This window comes from Mixophyes fleayi, chromosome 1, assembly GCF_038048845.1.
Source record: "Mixophyes fleayi isolate aMixFle1 chromosome 1, aMixFle1.hap1, whole genome shotgun sequence".
Classification (NCBI taxonomy): Eukaryota; Metazoa; Chordata; class Amphibia; order Anura; family Limnodynastidae; genus Mixophyes; species Mixophyes fleayi.
Window position 1 is genome coordinate 305,577,889 of NC_134402.1, and position 16,364 is coordinate 305,594,252.

Consider the following 16,364-nt stretch of genomic DNA (forward strand, 5'->3'; position numbering starts at 1 on the left):
AAATCTCACTAACCTAACAGCGGTAAGATAAGCTCTGTGTAGGATATACATTTGTATTCGCTGAAATTTTAACAAAGCAGTCTAATGACATGAGTTGCATAGGATAGTCACCATGCCTTAGCCAGAGAGATCTCCCTTCTACAGACATCATTTATTTAAACTTAGCCCCATAGAGGGGTAGAAGGATCTATAACTGCTCCTCCAACTGCTTTATTTGCAGCTTTCCAAATTCTCACAGCCTGTGCTAGCCAGAGGGTTGAGCGGTTAAGTACAGATACATGCCCATAGAGCCGGCATAGGAGCATACCTATGCTCTAAATGTCTCACCAGCTCTAAATGAAGAATTTAGAATTTAAACCAATACTTTGGATATGAACCAGTCTTGTGCCGATGTCATAACTTTTTGTTAGTATTAGGACTACAAACAGATTAAAGAAGATGTCCACCTCAAGTTCTGTTAGTTATCCCCAAGTAGAAGAACTGCACAGGCCTTAGGTCAGGAACTCACACAGACCCGTACAATATACGGTTAGAACGGACCTTGTTAAATAATGAATTACCTGAATCTTCCTCCATAATGTTAAGACCTTCAATGGCAGCAGAAGCCAGCAGAGGGGGCAGAGACGCTGAGAAACAATAGCCTTGACCAGATAGCCTCTGTAAGAAATGTAGAAGGCACACTGATAAGACACTGACCAGAGATTCTGCATACATTCACCCTAAGCACTACCTTGCACTTGTTAAAAAGCGTGTGTTCGTATGGTTGAAGAGGCAGTTTACATTATGTGCCAAGCTGCATGTACCAGTGTGTATGTAGTAAAAAATGGTATTCCAAGTATCTAATATGTAAGCAGTAATGTGCACCAATAATAAGGTGCTGCCTCCTCTTTGGAAAGCCTCCATGTGTATTCACTAAACCTTCCTACAGCAAATAAGGATGGATAAGGGAGACCTTCCCCACAACCAGCTCCATTACTAGTAGTTATGTGGAGGCACTGTACAGGAGGCCAATGCATCTCACAGCGCAGGACGACTCCATCTGCCCAGCCGTACGCAATACAGTAGAACAAGGTCCTTATATAATGGTATGCGGAATGGTCTTAGGGGAGTTTCTCACTTGAAAATGTATAAATCCACTAAATATATGCACTTGTGTGTAGTAAAAGTGATGCAAAAATAATGCAAATCAAAAACCTCTGAAACCTAGCTCAAAGACCTCTACTTGTAAATATGAAGAGATGAGCAGGAGAACAAATCATGTACATAAGCAGATACTAATATATTGCTTTCTTTAAAAATAAAAAAAGTTAAACTGGATAAATACAACAATATTCATAACAAAAAAACAATTAATGGAAATGCCAGCATTACATATTAAAATAAAGTATTGATACAACATTAAAAACCATAGCAGTTATACTCTGCGGTGTATTCATTATGTGAGACATTTATCGGCTATTGAAAAGTGTTTGTGACAATCAGGACATAAATGGTAAATACCTGGTGATCAATAACAAATGATCGTCCGCAGCAAAACCCTCCAATGGAAGCTAAAGCATTCTCCATATTTGCACTTATCAAGTCAATGTCATCAATCTAAGGAACAGAGTAAATAAAAGCACATATTACACAACTATTACATTCATTATTATAAATCTGCACTGCCACCTACTGCAAACTATTTTACCAATGTGCTCTCCACCTAGCCGGAGTCTCGAGTCTCCATTTCTCCACAGACCTGCACCAAAAGCAGTGTGGGTCCATGGGAGGACCAATCTCACAAGCTGAACTCAAGTGATTGCAGCCTGTGATTGGTCCACCTGCTCACACACCCTCTTTGTTGTTTAAATGATTTGCTGGTTGTTAATGGCGTCTGTCTGGTTTGGCTACTGCTTGCCCATCCCAGTAGTCAGTTAGCAACTGTTGAATTTATTATTTATTACCAGTTATTTATATAGCACCTACATAGTCAGCAGTGCCTTAAATTTACAACTAGGGTCTATATTGTAAATATTGAAGCAAAGGATCCAAAGAGCACACTGCCAAGTTTGCAGCGGATTTCATGGGAGTACTTTTTATATGAATTTTAATATCTTTTGCCGACATGAAAATGACAGCGGGTATGCGGTGGGCATGTAAAAAATGTGTTACAAACTTTTGAAGAAGTACACGTTCCAGCATACAGTGCCCGAACATGGAACATAAAGTTAAACAATACATAGGATAAGAAGGCAGTACAACATTTAAAAGAAATGATTAAAAACAATTCCATTTGGACTATATTAATGAAAACTCCCTTTGAAAGAAATACACTACAAAACCCTGGTTTACCATGCCCAAATCTAAATTGGGGCCACTACTTTTTTTCCCCCTTATTGCAACCATATCTCACCTCCTCCACACCACCGGGATGTCCAAATACAGCTACATTCTGAACAGACAACAAAAGCTGCTATTGCAGTCTAAAGATGTCCGGTGTCTCAAATTGTATATCATTTTTATTTAACCATTATACCTGCCCAACAAATGGCATTTGGTAACATTCCCAAATATATAAATGATAGAACCCACACTAGGAAATTACTGAAGTATGTAGGCTCCATATAGTGGACAGAAGACCGACACATACCTTTCCTATCTGCATAGTTTAAAAATACATGTAATGTGGGAGCTTGCATCTACTTGGATTCACCATTATCCCCTGAATTCTACTTTATTAGCCTCTAAAACAAATTGCAACTTTATCCTATCTTTAATTTTGACAAGTGGCTAAAGGTTTTATACATATAGGGGCGTATTCAATTGACGGAGGGATCGCCGAAAATCCTGCGCTCGAAAAATATTACCGTTATTACGGTAATGCTGCGCGGGAAGACTGTTAATACGGTAATTTACTCGCTGGATTTCAGCTTGCAGCTCAGGGAGATATTACCGTATTAACGGTAATATTTTTTGAGCGCAGGATTTTCGACGATCCCGCCGTCGATTGAATACGCCCCTTAAGTTTAAATTCAGTAGCTTTATATGAATGAATCATGTTTCCTTTTCCAGATTCCTTCTGTGTTTCAGTCTTTATATGAGCTAAACAGTTAATTCTTGCTGCTCTTGGATATGACTTAGGTCAGTTCTGCCTACTGAAAAGAACTGCATTCACAGAGCAGTTGTGCATTTTATTATTATTATTATTATTATTAATTTTTATTTATAGGGCGCCACAAGGTGTCCGTGGCGCCGTACAGGGACAAAAACGAATTACAATACAAGGTGAGACAGCACAGTACAGTAAACATAAAGCACAGTAACTCAGTAAGCTCAATGCACAGCTAGTGAGGGCGGGGGGAGTATCCGCAAATGACGGGGCCCAAAAGGAGGGCGCGGAAGACAGGGAGACCCCCAGAGGGGGGAGGAGGGCCCTCGAGGAGGAGGGCAAAGTAGCTGGAGAGCAGAGTTAGAAGTGGTGGAAACAGGAGGAGAGATGGCCCTGCTCAGAGGAGCGTACAATCTAAGGGAAGGGGTGGACAGACGGAGAAACACAGGGGAGAGAGGGAGAGTAGAGGGACGGAGGCAGGGAAGGGGAAAGAAGGGGGAGAGGGAGAGGATAAGGTAGGTAGTTAAGTGGGAGACTGGAAGGCTTTAAGAAAAAGGTGGGTTTTTAAAGCCCGTTTGAAACTGGACAGGTTAGGGGAAGTCCTGATGGAGGGAGGGAGCTTGTTCCAGTGGAGGGGGGCAGCGCGGGCAAAGTCTTGGATACGCGCGTGGGAGGAGGTGATGAGGGGGGAAGATAGGCGACGGTCATTGGCAGATCGGAGAGGACGGGATGGAGCATGAATAGATAGGAGTGTGGAGATGTAGGGTGCATTGGCGAGGGCCTTGTATGTAATAGTGAGGAGCTTGAACAGAGTTCTGTAGGGGCAGGGGAGCCAGTGGAGGGATTGGTAGAGGGGGGAGACAGAAGAGGAGCGGCGAGAAAGGAAGATAAGCCTAGCGGCTGCGTTAAGTACTGATCGAAGTGGAGCGAGATGAGAGAGGGGGAGGCCAGTAAGGAGGAGGTTGCAGTAGTCCAAGCGGGAGATGATCAGAGAGTGAATAAGGCATTTAGTGGCATCTTGGGAGAGGAAGGGCCGGATGCGAGCGATGTTACGCAGCTGGAAGCGGCAGGATTTAGCAAGAGAGAGGATATGGGGCCAAAGGAGAGAGAGGAGTCGAGGGTGCCACCAAGGCAGCGAAGCTGGGGGACAGGGGAGATAGAGGTGTTGTCGACAGTGATGGAGAGGTCGACAGGGGATGAGGTATGGGGGGGGAGGAAAAACTATCAGCTCGGTTTTGGCGAGGTTGAGTTTGAGGAATCGAGAGGACATCCAGGAGGAGATGGCAGAGAGGCAGGCGGACACCCTAGAGAGGAGGGAGGGAGAGAGATCAGGAGAGGAGTGGTATAGTTGAGTGTCGTCAGCGTAAAGGTGGTAGTTGAAGCCGAAGGAGCTGATGAGTTCACCCAGGGAGGAGGTGTATAGAGAGAAGAGTAAGGGGCCCAAAACAGAGCCCTGGGGGACCCCGACTGGAAGGGTGGACGGGGGGAGGGGGGGGGGGGTGGACGGGGGGGGGAGAGGGACTCAGTGGTGGATTTAAGTATTTAAGAGGACCAAAGTTCTGCCTAGATGATATAAAGCTTTGGAGAAAAACACAGGACAAAAGCAGAAATATAAAGCAATGTGTTTAGTACAAGGTACAGAAGACCAAGGACAAACTGGTAAATTTAAGTCACCTAAAGGCAAACGTAACAGAGGTAGTTCTAAATTTGACTTCAAACTTTCAATAAATTGAGCAAGTTGTGCATAAGTTGTTTTTCTTTCCAAAGACCATACTTACATTAATTCCAAAATGTTCAGTGACTCCCCGTCCATGTTCCCCTAACACACCGAACGAGAGGCTTTCTTCCAGGAATATTCTTACTTTGTATTTGTATTTTAACTCAACCTGCAATTTACAAAGACATCAAAAGACAAAGTGTAAACAAAAAATGAAAGGCATATAAACATCAGTTAAAGAAAATGTACATGAATTAAAGGACACAGTTAAACTATTCCAATAGTCTACAAACGTTGGTTTATATCAAAGTACATATACAAAAAAAAAAAAAAAAAAAGGGAAGTTTGGACCCTGTGATTACCGTTAAATAACCACTGCATAAACAGTATATAAAAAAATAAAAATAAATGTAAAACATGTAGGTCTGCTTCCTTTTTATTTAAAACGTCCATCTCATGCTAAGTGCCTAATGTAAGGTATTTTGCATTCATTCCTTGACTCCCTTAAGAATAAAGGAATCCATTACATTAATTCCAAGTAAGCACACAGAGGACAGAGGCTAGTGTCAGGGTTTATGGGGGTTACAGGCCTGAGAAAAGATCTGAAGTCATCTGACTGGGACAGCAAGTAAATGGACTCCTGATTATTTATTTGTGGTTTGCAAAAATAATCAAAAAGTTGTGTAATCTGTTCCCTGAACTAAACATTATGCACTGTATGAGTCACCGGATAACATAGGGTAACAGCAGTCTGCTATTGCTTGTGCAGCTTGAGCAATAGAAGTTTGTGTGAGCAACATCCATCTATCTAGGCATAATTTATTTCACATAGGCGTGTAAATTAATGCACTCCAATGGCAGCCTGGAAGTGTAAAATACAATTGAACACTTTCCATGAACTGTATAATATAAGACAAGGCAAAAATTAAAAGGGAAATATGAACAGACGTTGTCAACTGTAAAACTTCCCTTGCTGTATAGTGAACACAGCTAGCTAGACAGCCCATTTCAGAAAAAGATTAATGGTTGAAAACAAACATACAAGATAAAACATACCCCTAAGGCCTTGTTTACAAGTACATACATTCATGTACAGAGGACAACTAGGTGAAGACATCTCAGGGTAATTCTTTGGGATTGTTATGTAAATGCAAAAGTAACCACAGGGGAAAAAGGCTATATTTTTTTTGAGACTTGTGTTTGATTTTTCCTATATAATGGACATGTAATAAAAGCTATATACTTCCACGTGTCCGCAAAATAATCCCCAACATGCCCTGAATAAATCAATATAACCTTGCTTAGTTAGAATGAGAAAGACACTGCGCAAAACCATGAAAATGGTCCTGATCATGGAGGTGGAAATCAGCTCTGGTCTTGAAGGGGTTTATTATATTTTAAATCTAATATATACGTACCAGCTGAGGTAGGGGGCAGATATCACCAGTGTTCATAAACAGCCCTTCAGCAACGATAAATCGTCTGGTCACTCTGGCCTTACGTGGATTCTTTTGGCGTCAAACACATATGAATGGTCATTTTTTTTGTGCACATTAAATAGGTTTAAAAAAAAATAAAAAAAATACATTTTTAATACACACCTTTTTCTGTTTGTATATCTCCTTACACACATCTATATATACGTACACACATACACAATGTTGATTTTCTAAGCTTTCACGCAGCTTACTATCCCCATGCTGGGCTTTGTGCGTTTTTGTGAGCCACAAACAACGTGAAGTTTTCCTAATGGTATACATCACTCTGATCATTTATCATGCAGCACTCCTTGGCACAGAGGCCTCCAAAGTCAGTGTGCCAAAGGCAAAGAAAATAGGGTGCAGAAATTGCCATAAATCAGTATGCTTGCTACATTTATTTCATCAGGCTTCTTTTCCCTGTGTATGGTCCAAGCCCAGGGCCGCACTCAGGAATTCCACACGTCTGTTACCCGTAAAATTTACAAGAACACGTGTGCGATCCCGTTTAGCGTGGGCCAATGTGTTTTCATCACTTGTTTTCCCTCTCCTCTTATTGCAAAGGGAGAACAACAAATAAAAAACACAGGTTTATCTACAACTGGCTATTCTTAGTTGTACTCTGTGCTTTGGATGCACGAGCTATATACCTAGTGGGATAATTTACCTCTTTACTGGAGCTGTGTACATTAAATCCTCATGTTACATTTGTATGCAATTTGTTACACCACATTAAAAAGAGACTGACCTTCTATCCAAAGAAGTTATTATTACTTGTACTTTTATTGGCCAGTTGAGGTTACTAGGCCTCATTTTTCTAGTGTTGTAAAGTAGTCAAATAATTATCATATATTGCCACAAGTGAGATTTACATGGATACAAGGTTTAGCTGAAAGACTTGCCATAAACTGACATCAGTAAAAGTGTGTTTAGTATAGAGGTTTCCATAAAAGATAATTTCCCCCCGTGGAACAACTTTGTAGCAATCTAGAACAGATTGTTTTTGAATCATTTCCTTTATTAACAACTTGCCAATACAAAGTCTATTGCATTTATTATTCCAGACCTTTAACCTAGCATTTGATCTCATAAATCAATATAAAAATAAAAGTATATTTGCTTGTAAAGAAAAACAACTAGGTGTGTGCAATGATAATATGCAGGGTAAAGTCTGACCTTTGTCAGCAATTAGTAAATGGATACATAGTGTTCGTAGGTACAGGCGGAAAGAGTGCAAAGATTCTCCAACCTATGTCATTATGGAAGATCATGAGACCAAGCACGAGATTATCTGCATTTATTCAGATATGCATCTAGTCATACATTTCTGCATCTGACTCATACACTACAGGTATAGTTAAGGAATATAGAACATTTAGCTCTTCATCTACTGCTAAATAGTACTTCCCATTATCTAAGAGTTTGCTCAGCATCATGTAAATTTTGTTTCAATAACAGCCACATTTAGTTATTATCATTAATTTATAGAACACTGAACATATATTACTCAGTAATCCCATTGAAGGACACAGCAATCATACAATGGGAGCATGTTATTTATATACAAACACACACAATGAATGGTGTTCACAGTTCTTTTATATAAGGCTGGGTTGGACATAATGCAGAATTTAGGAGCCAGTCATTAAATCTAAGAGCCAGCAAGGTCTTTATTGAGCCAGGGAAAATGTGCCTCGAATTACATCAAGAAAAATGACAACCAAAGTAACCAGCAGGTTGTTATGCACATTGACCTGGCTGCTGGGATTTGTCCAGCTCTGAAATACGGTCTCTATGGGTTACATGGGGCTAGTGGTTCTTTAATTTGTTTGCGAAGCTTACAGCAAAGTTCATAAGGGTAGAAGGAATGAGCATGCGCAAATTATTTATATTGGCATGTAAGCAGTTAAACGTTACAATAAAGTCACCTTTTGGTCTTCCAGTTCCTGCTCCTTTAACAGTTTCTCCAAGTCTTTCATATCATTGTGTTTAAAATACTTGATGCTGCTTCGAGAGGCCTGCAGCCCCTTCTGAATGGCAAAACAGGCAGCTTCGTCCCTGGAAAAACAAAACAATTTACAACATGGCCATCTACTAAAGAGAGCTATAACACTGCTAATGGTTCATGGTGATGTGCTAGGAGTTCTGGCTGTGACTATAAACTTCACAGAGATCTGAAAATATACAGATCAAACTTTGCACCCTGAACTCACAGTTGGGCTCTTCTAGATAGATAGGAGATATCTATCTATCTAATATATATATATCTATCTATATCTATCTATCATTATATATATATATATATATATATATATATATATATATATATATATATATATATATATATATATATACATATACATACATACATATATATACACATATATATACATACATACACACACACACACACACACAAGTTAACCCGTGCATGATACTCATGCATTCTAGTCAAATCAAGCTACTTAGGGTGTTAAAAAGGTTCTTGTCATGCATTTGGGGCTAGGCCTGGCCTCCTCAGGGGAAGAGCGTTACTTCCCGACGTAAGCACCCTTTTTTAATGTGGTTTTGTCCACATGTCACCACCTCATCATTCTTCTCCATCACCACATCCTTAATCTCCATCGTCTTACTGTTCTAAAACCTCTTGATACACAACGTTTCTGCTAAACACCTTATCGCTGTGCTCAATCAGTCTTCCTTGAAGGGCAGTATTCATAACCTGCACTTTCACATCACTGCTTCTCCGTACTCGTGAAATTGCGACATACAATTGTCCATGACCAAACACAGGCTCTGGTAAATAAATACCCACACGGTCAAGATTTTGAGCCCTCAACTGGTAAATTTAGCCTTTACTACTCCTCCCACGGGGGGAAGTTGGAAGTTAACTGACCTCACTATTATAATTTTTTTGTCAAATAATGTCAGTATACCAAATTTCAGGTCAATTGGATGAGCCCTTTCTGAGAAAGTAGTTTTTTTCACACACACACACAGCTAGGCTTATATATATTAGACAGAGATATGAGATTATATATATATATATATATATATTTATTTATTTTAGAACTGAAGGTTTCCTGCTCCCACTGTCTAAATTATCTCCTTGCACTGGTTCATTATCCATGAATATTAAAATATGCTTAGAGTTTAGACTGTACAGATCTACACATATGGTTTCAGTCATATATAAATAAAAATAATAACTTTGCCCCAGAGCAACACAGCTGCACTTGACTAATAAAGGCATATGCTGTACTGTCAGATCAGAGAATGAAAAGTAAGACAGTTTTTACAAGGAAGCTGGATTGCAACTTTTAGCTGTGCAGCAGTTTCCTGAAGTATTGAGGAAAGGAGCGGGCGCAAGAGTGAGTGCGCGCAAGAGTGTGCGGGGGGAGATGGTGACAGAATATACTGTGTGTGATGTAGCAGAATGGGGGAGAGAGGGAAGGGGTGTTTGGCAAATTGGAGGGGGGAGTGATGTGAGAAAGAGCAGAGGTGGGTTGGGTGAGGTGGAAGAGCAGGGGGAAAGGATGAGAGCAAGAACATGAGCGAGCGCCTGCATTCCTGTGATATACCGTGTCTGGTATAGCACAATAGAGTATTGTGTGTTCTCATGTAGATATAGAGATAGATGGACACTGTGCTAAATACACATTTAATAATTACTTCTGCATCAACTTGAATTCCTTATTGTATTTTCATGGTTTCCCAGTTGAAATGAAATCTGCTAAAACCAAAGTAACGTAAAACATGTTTAACATTGCAGAGAAGTGCACTATACGCAGTTGTCAATCTGCGATCTCAGGATCACAGAGTTGAATGGGAGAGTAGCCTTGAGAACAGTCCAGAAACAGCGTGCGGAATCTCCTAAAGACTGCAGCACCGAAAAGGAGCTACAGAAGTAAAAATTATTATAAGGTATTGTTGTATAAATAAGTAGTAACTGATCCTTTTTAAAACCAAAAGAAGAAGCGCAATATACAAGTATGTTTGACGAGTAATAATAGCACTTACACGAATACAATGTCTCCTCTCTTTGAGTAAGCTGGTATAGCACTTGCAATGGTTGCAAAACCATATGAATACAGGATTGCTTCTTCTGTCCTCATAAATTTGGCTAATCGTTCTTCTAATTCTAAATGCACATCTGCAAAAGAGGTGGAGAAGGGGGGTTATTGTGATCAGCATCTGCTCCTACCAAAACATGTGGCAGAAAGCTTTCAATGCCCACCCATGGATGGATTCTCACTAAGGCGGCCGGACCCAATACATTTTTCATCTTGTAATTAGTTCACGTCTTTGTTTACAGAAAGCCAATTAAAAAAGAAAAATTGCAGAATTTCAATATCATTCACCCATGTGTAAACAATATATCAAAAACCACCTCAGAGTTCCATACCGTTTAAAAGCTGTGTACCTTAATATTAGTTACATACCTCTGCAATACCGTTAATGTATTTTTACTATGTAGTGTGTGTGTGTGTGATCACAATTTTAAATAAAGTGGGATTTTGCTTTTCATTAACAAGTAGCACTTCAACATAATAATATAGTACACTGTCCAAATTGCAATGAATCATTTTAAAATACTTCTGTGGATTTTATGGTTAATGGTTGTATAAGACTGACCCGGTTGTACTCTTTATTCCGACGCTTCTAATACAGACAACGAAAATATAGACAAAAAAAAAAATCTGATTAGTATAAAAGCGACATGATTTACATTAAAACAGACAGGGGACATTTCCGAACAAACTGCTATCCAGACTGGTAGAAACTGCAAAGAGACTGCATGCTGGCACTTCAAAGTGAAGTCCGAAAACAGAGTGACATGGAGATTTCTGAATTTAAAGCGGCAATAGCAGTACCCTAACCCTTAGATAAAATTGTCCAGTTGCTGGGACCTGCCATTGCCGCTTTAAATGCAGAAATCTCCAGGTCACTCTGTTTTCGGACGTCAAAGTGAAGTGTGGGCAAGCAGTATCTTTGCAATTTGTCCTCCGTCTGTTTTAATGCAAGTCTGCATTTAAATCATGTCGCTTTTATACTAATCAGATTTCTTTTTTTGTCTATATACTCGTTGTCTGTAATAGAAGAGTCAGAAAAACGTATCCCACCCAACCGACCAGGGCAGTTCTATAAAGATTGTATTCTGAAACTGTCACTGAAGGAGTCTATTAATACAGCTTTGTTAAATACAGATTATGCTTTTGTATGTTTTATATGAGACATTATAATAAAAATATGATTCATTATAGTTTGGACAGTGCAGTATATTTATATATTAGGGACACTAATAAATATATTTATATCCATCATAAAAAGGACTGAAAACTCCTTCACTTTTAGGTCAAAATGATAATCGGAGTAACCTACGTATTATGTGCACATTAGGGACAAAATCAGAATTCATATTCATCCATTTCATTACATAGGCTCAGCTTAGCTATATATAGTAGAGATGGGCGGGTCCGGTTCTCCGAGAACCGAACCCACCCGAACTTTGGGTATCCGAGTACCGAGCTGAGCAGCTCGGTACTCTCCCGCCCATTCCGAATCCAAATCGAGGCCGAACGTCATTGTGACGTCGTCGGATCTCGGGACTCGGTTCTCGCGATACTTCAACTTTATAAATACACGCCTCCACAGCAATCCATCGCCATTTGACAGAGGGAGAGAGCAGGGTGTAGTCATAGGCTAATTAGAGCAGGGACAGAGAATACCATATTGTTCTTGCAATTGCTCTAACCAAAATCGCTAGTGCAGAGAGGAGGATAGAGGTTTATTATTTTTTCTTCATATTTGGCACTCCCCAGCGCTTTTGGGGTGTCCCCCATAATTGTGCATTAATATTTCTGGCTGTCAAAAGTCATATCTGTCAGCAGTATCTACTCAATAATTTGTAGCACACCTCAGTGTTTTTGGGGTGTCCCCCATAATTGTGCATTAATATTTCTGGCTGTCAAAAGTCATATCTGTCAGCAGTATCTACTCAATAATTTTTAGCACTCCTCAGTGTTTTTGGGGTGTCCTCCCTAATTGTGCATTAATATTTCTGGCTGTCAAAAGTCATATCTGTCAGCAGTATCTACTCAATAATTTGTAGCACACCTCAGTGTTTTTGGGGTGTCCCCCATAATTGTGCATTAATATTTCTGGCTGTCAAAAGTCATATCTGTCAGCAGTATCTACTCAATAATTTGTAGCACACCTCAGTGTTTTTGGGGTGTCCCCCATAATTGTGCATTAATATTTCTGGCTGTCAAAAGTCATATCTGTCAGCAGTATCTACTCAATAATTTTTAGCACTCCTCAGTGTTTTTGGGGTGTCCTCCCTAATTGTGCATTAATATTTCTGGCTGTCAAAAGTCATATCTGTCAGCAGTATCTACTCAATAATTTGTAGCACACCTCAGTGTTTTTGGGGTGTCCCCCATAATTGTGCATTAATATTTCTGGCTGTCAAAAGTCATATCTGTCAGCACAGTATCTACTCAATAATTTGTAGCACTCCTCAGTGTTTTTGGGGTGTCCTCCCTAATTGTGCATTAATATTTCTGGCTGTCAAAAGTCATATCTGTCAGCAGTATCTACTCAATAATTTGTAGCACACCTCAGTGTTTTTGGGGTGTCCCCCATAATTGTGCATTAATATTTCTGGCTGTCAAAAGTCATATCTGTCAGCAGTATCTACTCAATAATTTGTAGCACTCCTCAGTGTTTTTGGGGTGTCCTCCCTAATTGTGCATTAATATTTCTGGCTGTCAAAAGTCATATCTGTCAGCAGTATCTACTCAATAATTTGTAGCACACCTCAGTGTTTTTGGGGTGTCCCCCATAATTGTGCATTAATATTTCTGGCTGTCAAAAGTCATATCTGTCAGCAGTATCTACTCAATAATTTTTAGCACTCCTCAGTGTTTTTGGGGTGTCCTCCCTAATTGTGCATTAATATTTCTGGCTGTCAAAAGTCATATCTGTCAGCAGTATCTACTCAATAATTTTTAGCACTCCTCAGTGTTTTTGGGGTGTCCTCCCTAATTGTGCATTAATATTTCTGGCTGTCAAAAGTCATATCTGTCAGCAGTATCTACTCAATAATTTGTAGCACACCTCAGTGTTTTTGGGGTGTCCCCCATAATTGTGCATTAATATTTCTGGCTGTCAAAAGTCATATCTGTCAGCACAGTATCTACTCAATAATTTGTAGCACTCCTCAGTGTTTTTGGGGTGTCCTCCCTAATTGTGCATTAATATTTCTGGCTGTCAAAAGTCATATCTGTCAGCAGTATCTACTCAATAATTTTTAGCACTCCTCAGTGTTTTTGGGGTGTCCTCCCTAATTGTGCATTAATATTTCTGGCTGTCAAAAGTCATATCTGTCAGCAGTATCTACTCAATAATTTGTAGCACTCCTCAGTGTTTTTGGGGTGTCCTCCCTAATTGTGCATTAATATTTCTGGCTGTCAAAAGTCATATCTGTCAGCAGTATCTACTCAATAATTTTTAGCACTCCCCAGTGGTTTGCGCTCAGAATGGATTCAAAGCAGTCCACATATGATCTAAATGAGCAACCAGGTTCTGTCACCAGTCCTGATGTTAGTGTTCCCAGTACGTCATCTGGCCAAGGCGATGTCAAACAACAGAGTGTTTTCAAATTAGTGCAAAAAACAAAAACCCAAAAAAATTTTACTGTATTGAAGCGAAAAAGAAGTGTAACTGAGCAAAAGTTAAGTGACGATAAAAAAAAAATTGCAAGCATGCCATTCTACACACGCAGTGGCAAAGAGAGAATGAGGCCTTCACCTTTGGCTATTAGTGGCAGATCCCAAAAAGTTACCCAGCCTACAATTGGTGCACAACTACTGTTACGCGTCAAAGCCGAGCTGCAAGATAACAGTGAGGCATTACAGGAGAATATTTGCTCTGATTCACAAATGACAACAATCCCTGTGGAGAGTCCATCCAACAGTGGGATGTCTAATCGTGACCATTCTGTTAGTCTACCCATAAAGAAGGGCCCTTTCAGCAGTTCTGCTGATGTGTGCCTGAACAGCCCGAGTGTAGCCGGTGATACACCAAGTGAGGATGACACTTTGTCTTTAGAAGAGGATGTGGGGAGATTTGGGTATCCGACGATGAGGATGCGGTTGATTGTGTAAGTCCTGCAGCAGTGTGGCACCAGTGGGAGCAGTTCTGGCATGTGAGGTTCTGGCACCAATATGCACTTTCCAAACACAAGCAGGGATGACGCAGGGGGCAGACCACAACAGTTTGACATCTGGGCTGGTTTGAAGGATTTGTCAAAAAAATGTGTGACCTTGACCATAATTCCAACCAATCCTACTATTAACATGCAAAGGATGGTGGAGGGCCTATCAGGGATTAAACTGTATTTTTCATAATTTTCACTAATAATGTTTGGGTGTAATATACACCCAAAGACGAGTGCTCAATTGCTAAGAGTCATTGATGGAGAGGAAGACAAGCAGGCTTGTCTGTAGAATTTGCAGGCAAATTGTGCTGCGTTATATAGGTAACACCCAAAGAGAAGAGCTCCATTGCTCCATTGCTAATTGTAATTGCTGAAATAGAAATAATAGGGCTGACAGTCTTGGTCTAAATCTGCAGTTACATTTTATTGTACCATAGCTCATTGCGAAACTGGAGAGGTGGCAGGGTTTAGTGATAATCTTCCTCCAACAATACTAATTCATCCCAATATCCCAATATCATAGAAGTCTGTGTAGTATGATGTAATTGCTGATAATGGCCTTCCAAAGGGAATGACTAGTTGATTTTAGGGCAGAGCTGTCACGGTTTTTGGGCAATTCTTTTACAGCACAGCAAATATCAAAATGTTTAGCGGACTCATCTGCATCATCACTGGGTGTCTTGGGAAAGCAATTTCTTTTATTACAAGCAGTTGCCAGAGAAACTGAAGGAGAAGACGTCCCAACAAGATGTTGATAAGTCTGGGATCCTTGCAAAGAAAATTAAGTATTTCATCTACAATTAAAATATAGTTAGCACATTTACTTTGTTTTATTGCACACTATAATTTTATGTAGCACCTTTTCAAAATCTATTATTAAGGCAATCACTTGACTCAAGCTAACTGTGTCTGCACTTTCTTCACAGGTAACTACTTCGCTGGACTAAAGTATATTCCCCTCAAATGCTAGTCTTCTTGCAGCTGCTGTATTCTCCTACATGCTGTTGCAGAAACCACAAATTGACCCTAAATGTTTATGGACACAAACAGCATCTCCTGCATGTCATTTTTCAAAAGTTCTGTAACACCAAGTTGATAGTGTGTGCAAAACAGGAAATGTGATGGAATTCAGCCCCGCTGTAATGCTGGACCAATATTGGGGTCGTAATCAGAAATGACATATCCTCAGGAGACTCCAAGCAGGATTAGCCATCTTTCAATGACATCCCTTAGTTTTTGGAACAGTTTGTCAGCTGTATGCCTCTTAGTGAAGCTGCTGATACACAGAGTAGCCTACTTCTCAAAAATGTGATGCACCTGGGTACATGCTGCTGCTGTCCATGCTGGGGAAGGCGAAAGACCAACCCAGTGGGCTTTCACAGTCATATAATCTTTTGTTTGCCCAGTTCCGCTTGTACACATATCTGTGGTTAAGTGTACAGTGGGTAGAATACCATTTTGTCACCCAATAATGACATTTTTAGGAACTTTCCGGTACAGGAGAGAATAAGCTTTTCTAGTAAAATGGTATAGTGATGACATTTGCTAACAGGGACATAACACCTCAATTAAATGTCTTAAACCAACTGTATTAATAGTGGACATTGGACACAGATCTAACGCTAGCATAGTACCCAGGGCGTCTGTGATCCGCTTTGCGACTGGGTGACAGGTTTCATTCTTGCTTCCTCTTGCAGAGGATTGTTTACTTGCCAATTGTTGGGGGGGGAAGATTGCAGGTGCTGGGATGTAGATGAGAGAAGGGAGGTAGATTATGCTGGAATGCTTGTTGTTAATTTTTTTTTAACCAAAGTTTCTGATTTTCCCAACAGTTTGCCAATAACTCGCTGAAAAATGACG

The 16,364-nt window shown here is 40.1% G+C and overlaps 1 protein-coding gene across 2 annotated transcripts in view; it reads right to left on the minus strand.

The window, feature by feature from the left end:
- The window catches only part of SPTLC1 (serine palmitoyltransferase long chain base subunit 1), a 42,788-nt gene that overhangs the window by 9,263 nt on the left and 17,161 nt on the right, over positions 1 to 16,364 (minus strand). For both annotated transcript variants that reach the window (XM_075211145.1, XM_075211146.1), the window contains exons 6-11: positions 10,304 to 10,436; positions 8,212 to 8,341; positions 6,224 to 6,313; positions 4,867 to 4,974; positions 1,501 to 1,596; positions 561 to 657 (exon numbers count right to left, since the gene is read on the minus strand). In XM_075211145.1, coding sequence (XP_075067246.1) covers positions 561 to 657; positions 1,501 to 1,596; positions 4,867 to 4,974; positions 6,224 to 6,313; positions 8,212 to 8,341; positions 10,304 to 10,436 — 654 coding nt within the window. The remainder of the gene's footprint in view (positions 1 to 560; positions 658 to 1,500; positions 1,597 to 4,866; positions 4,975 to 6,223; positions 6,314 to 8,211; positions 8,342 to 10,303; positions 10,437 to 16,364) is intronic.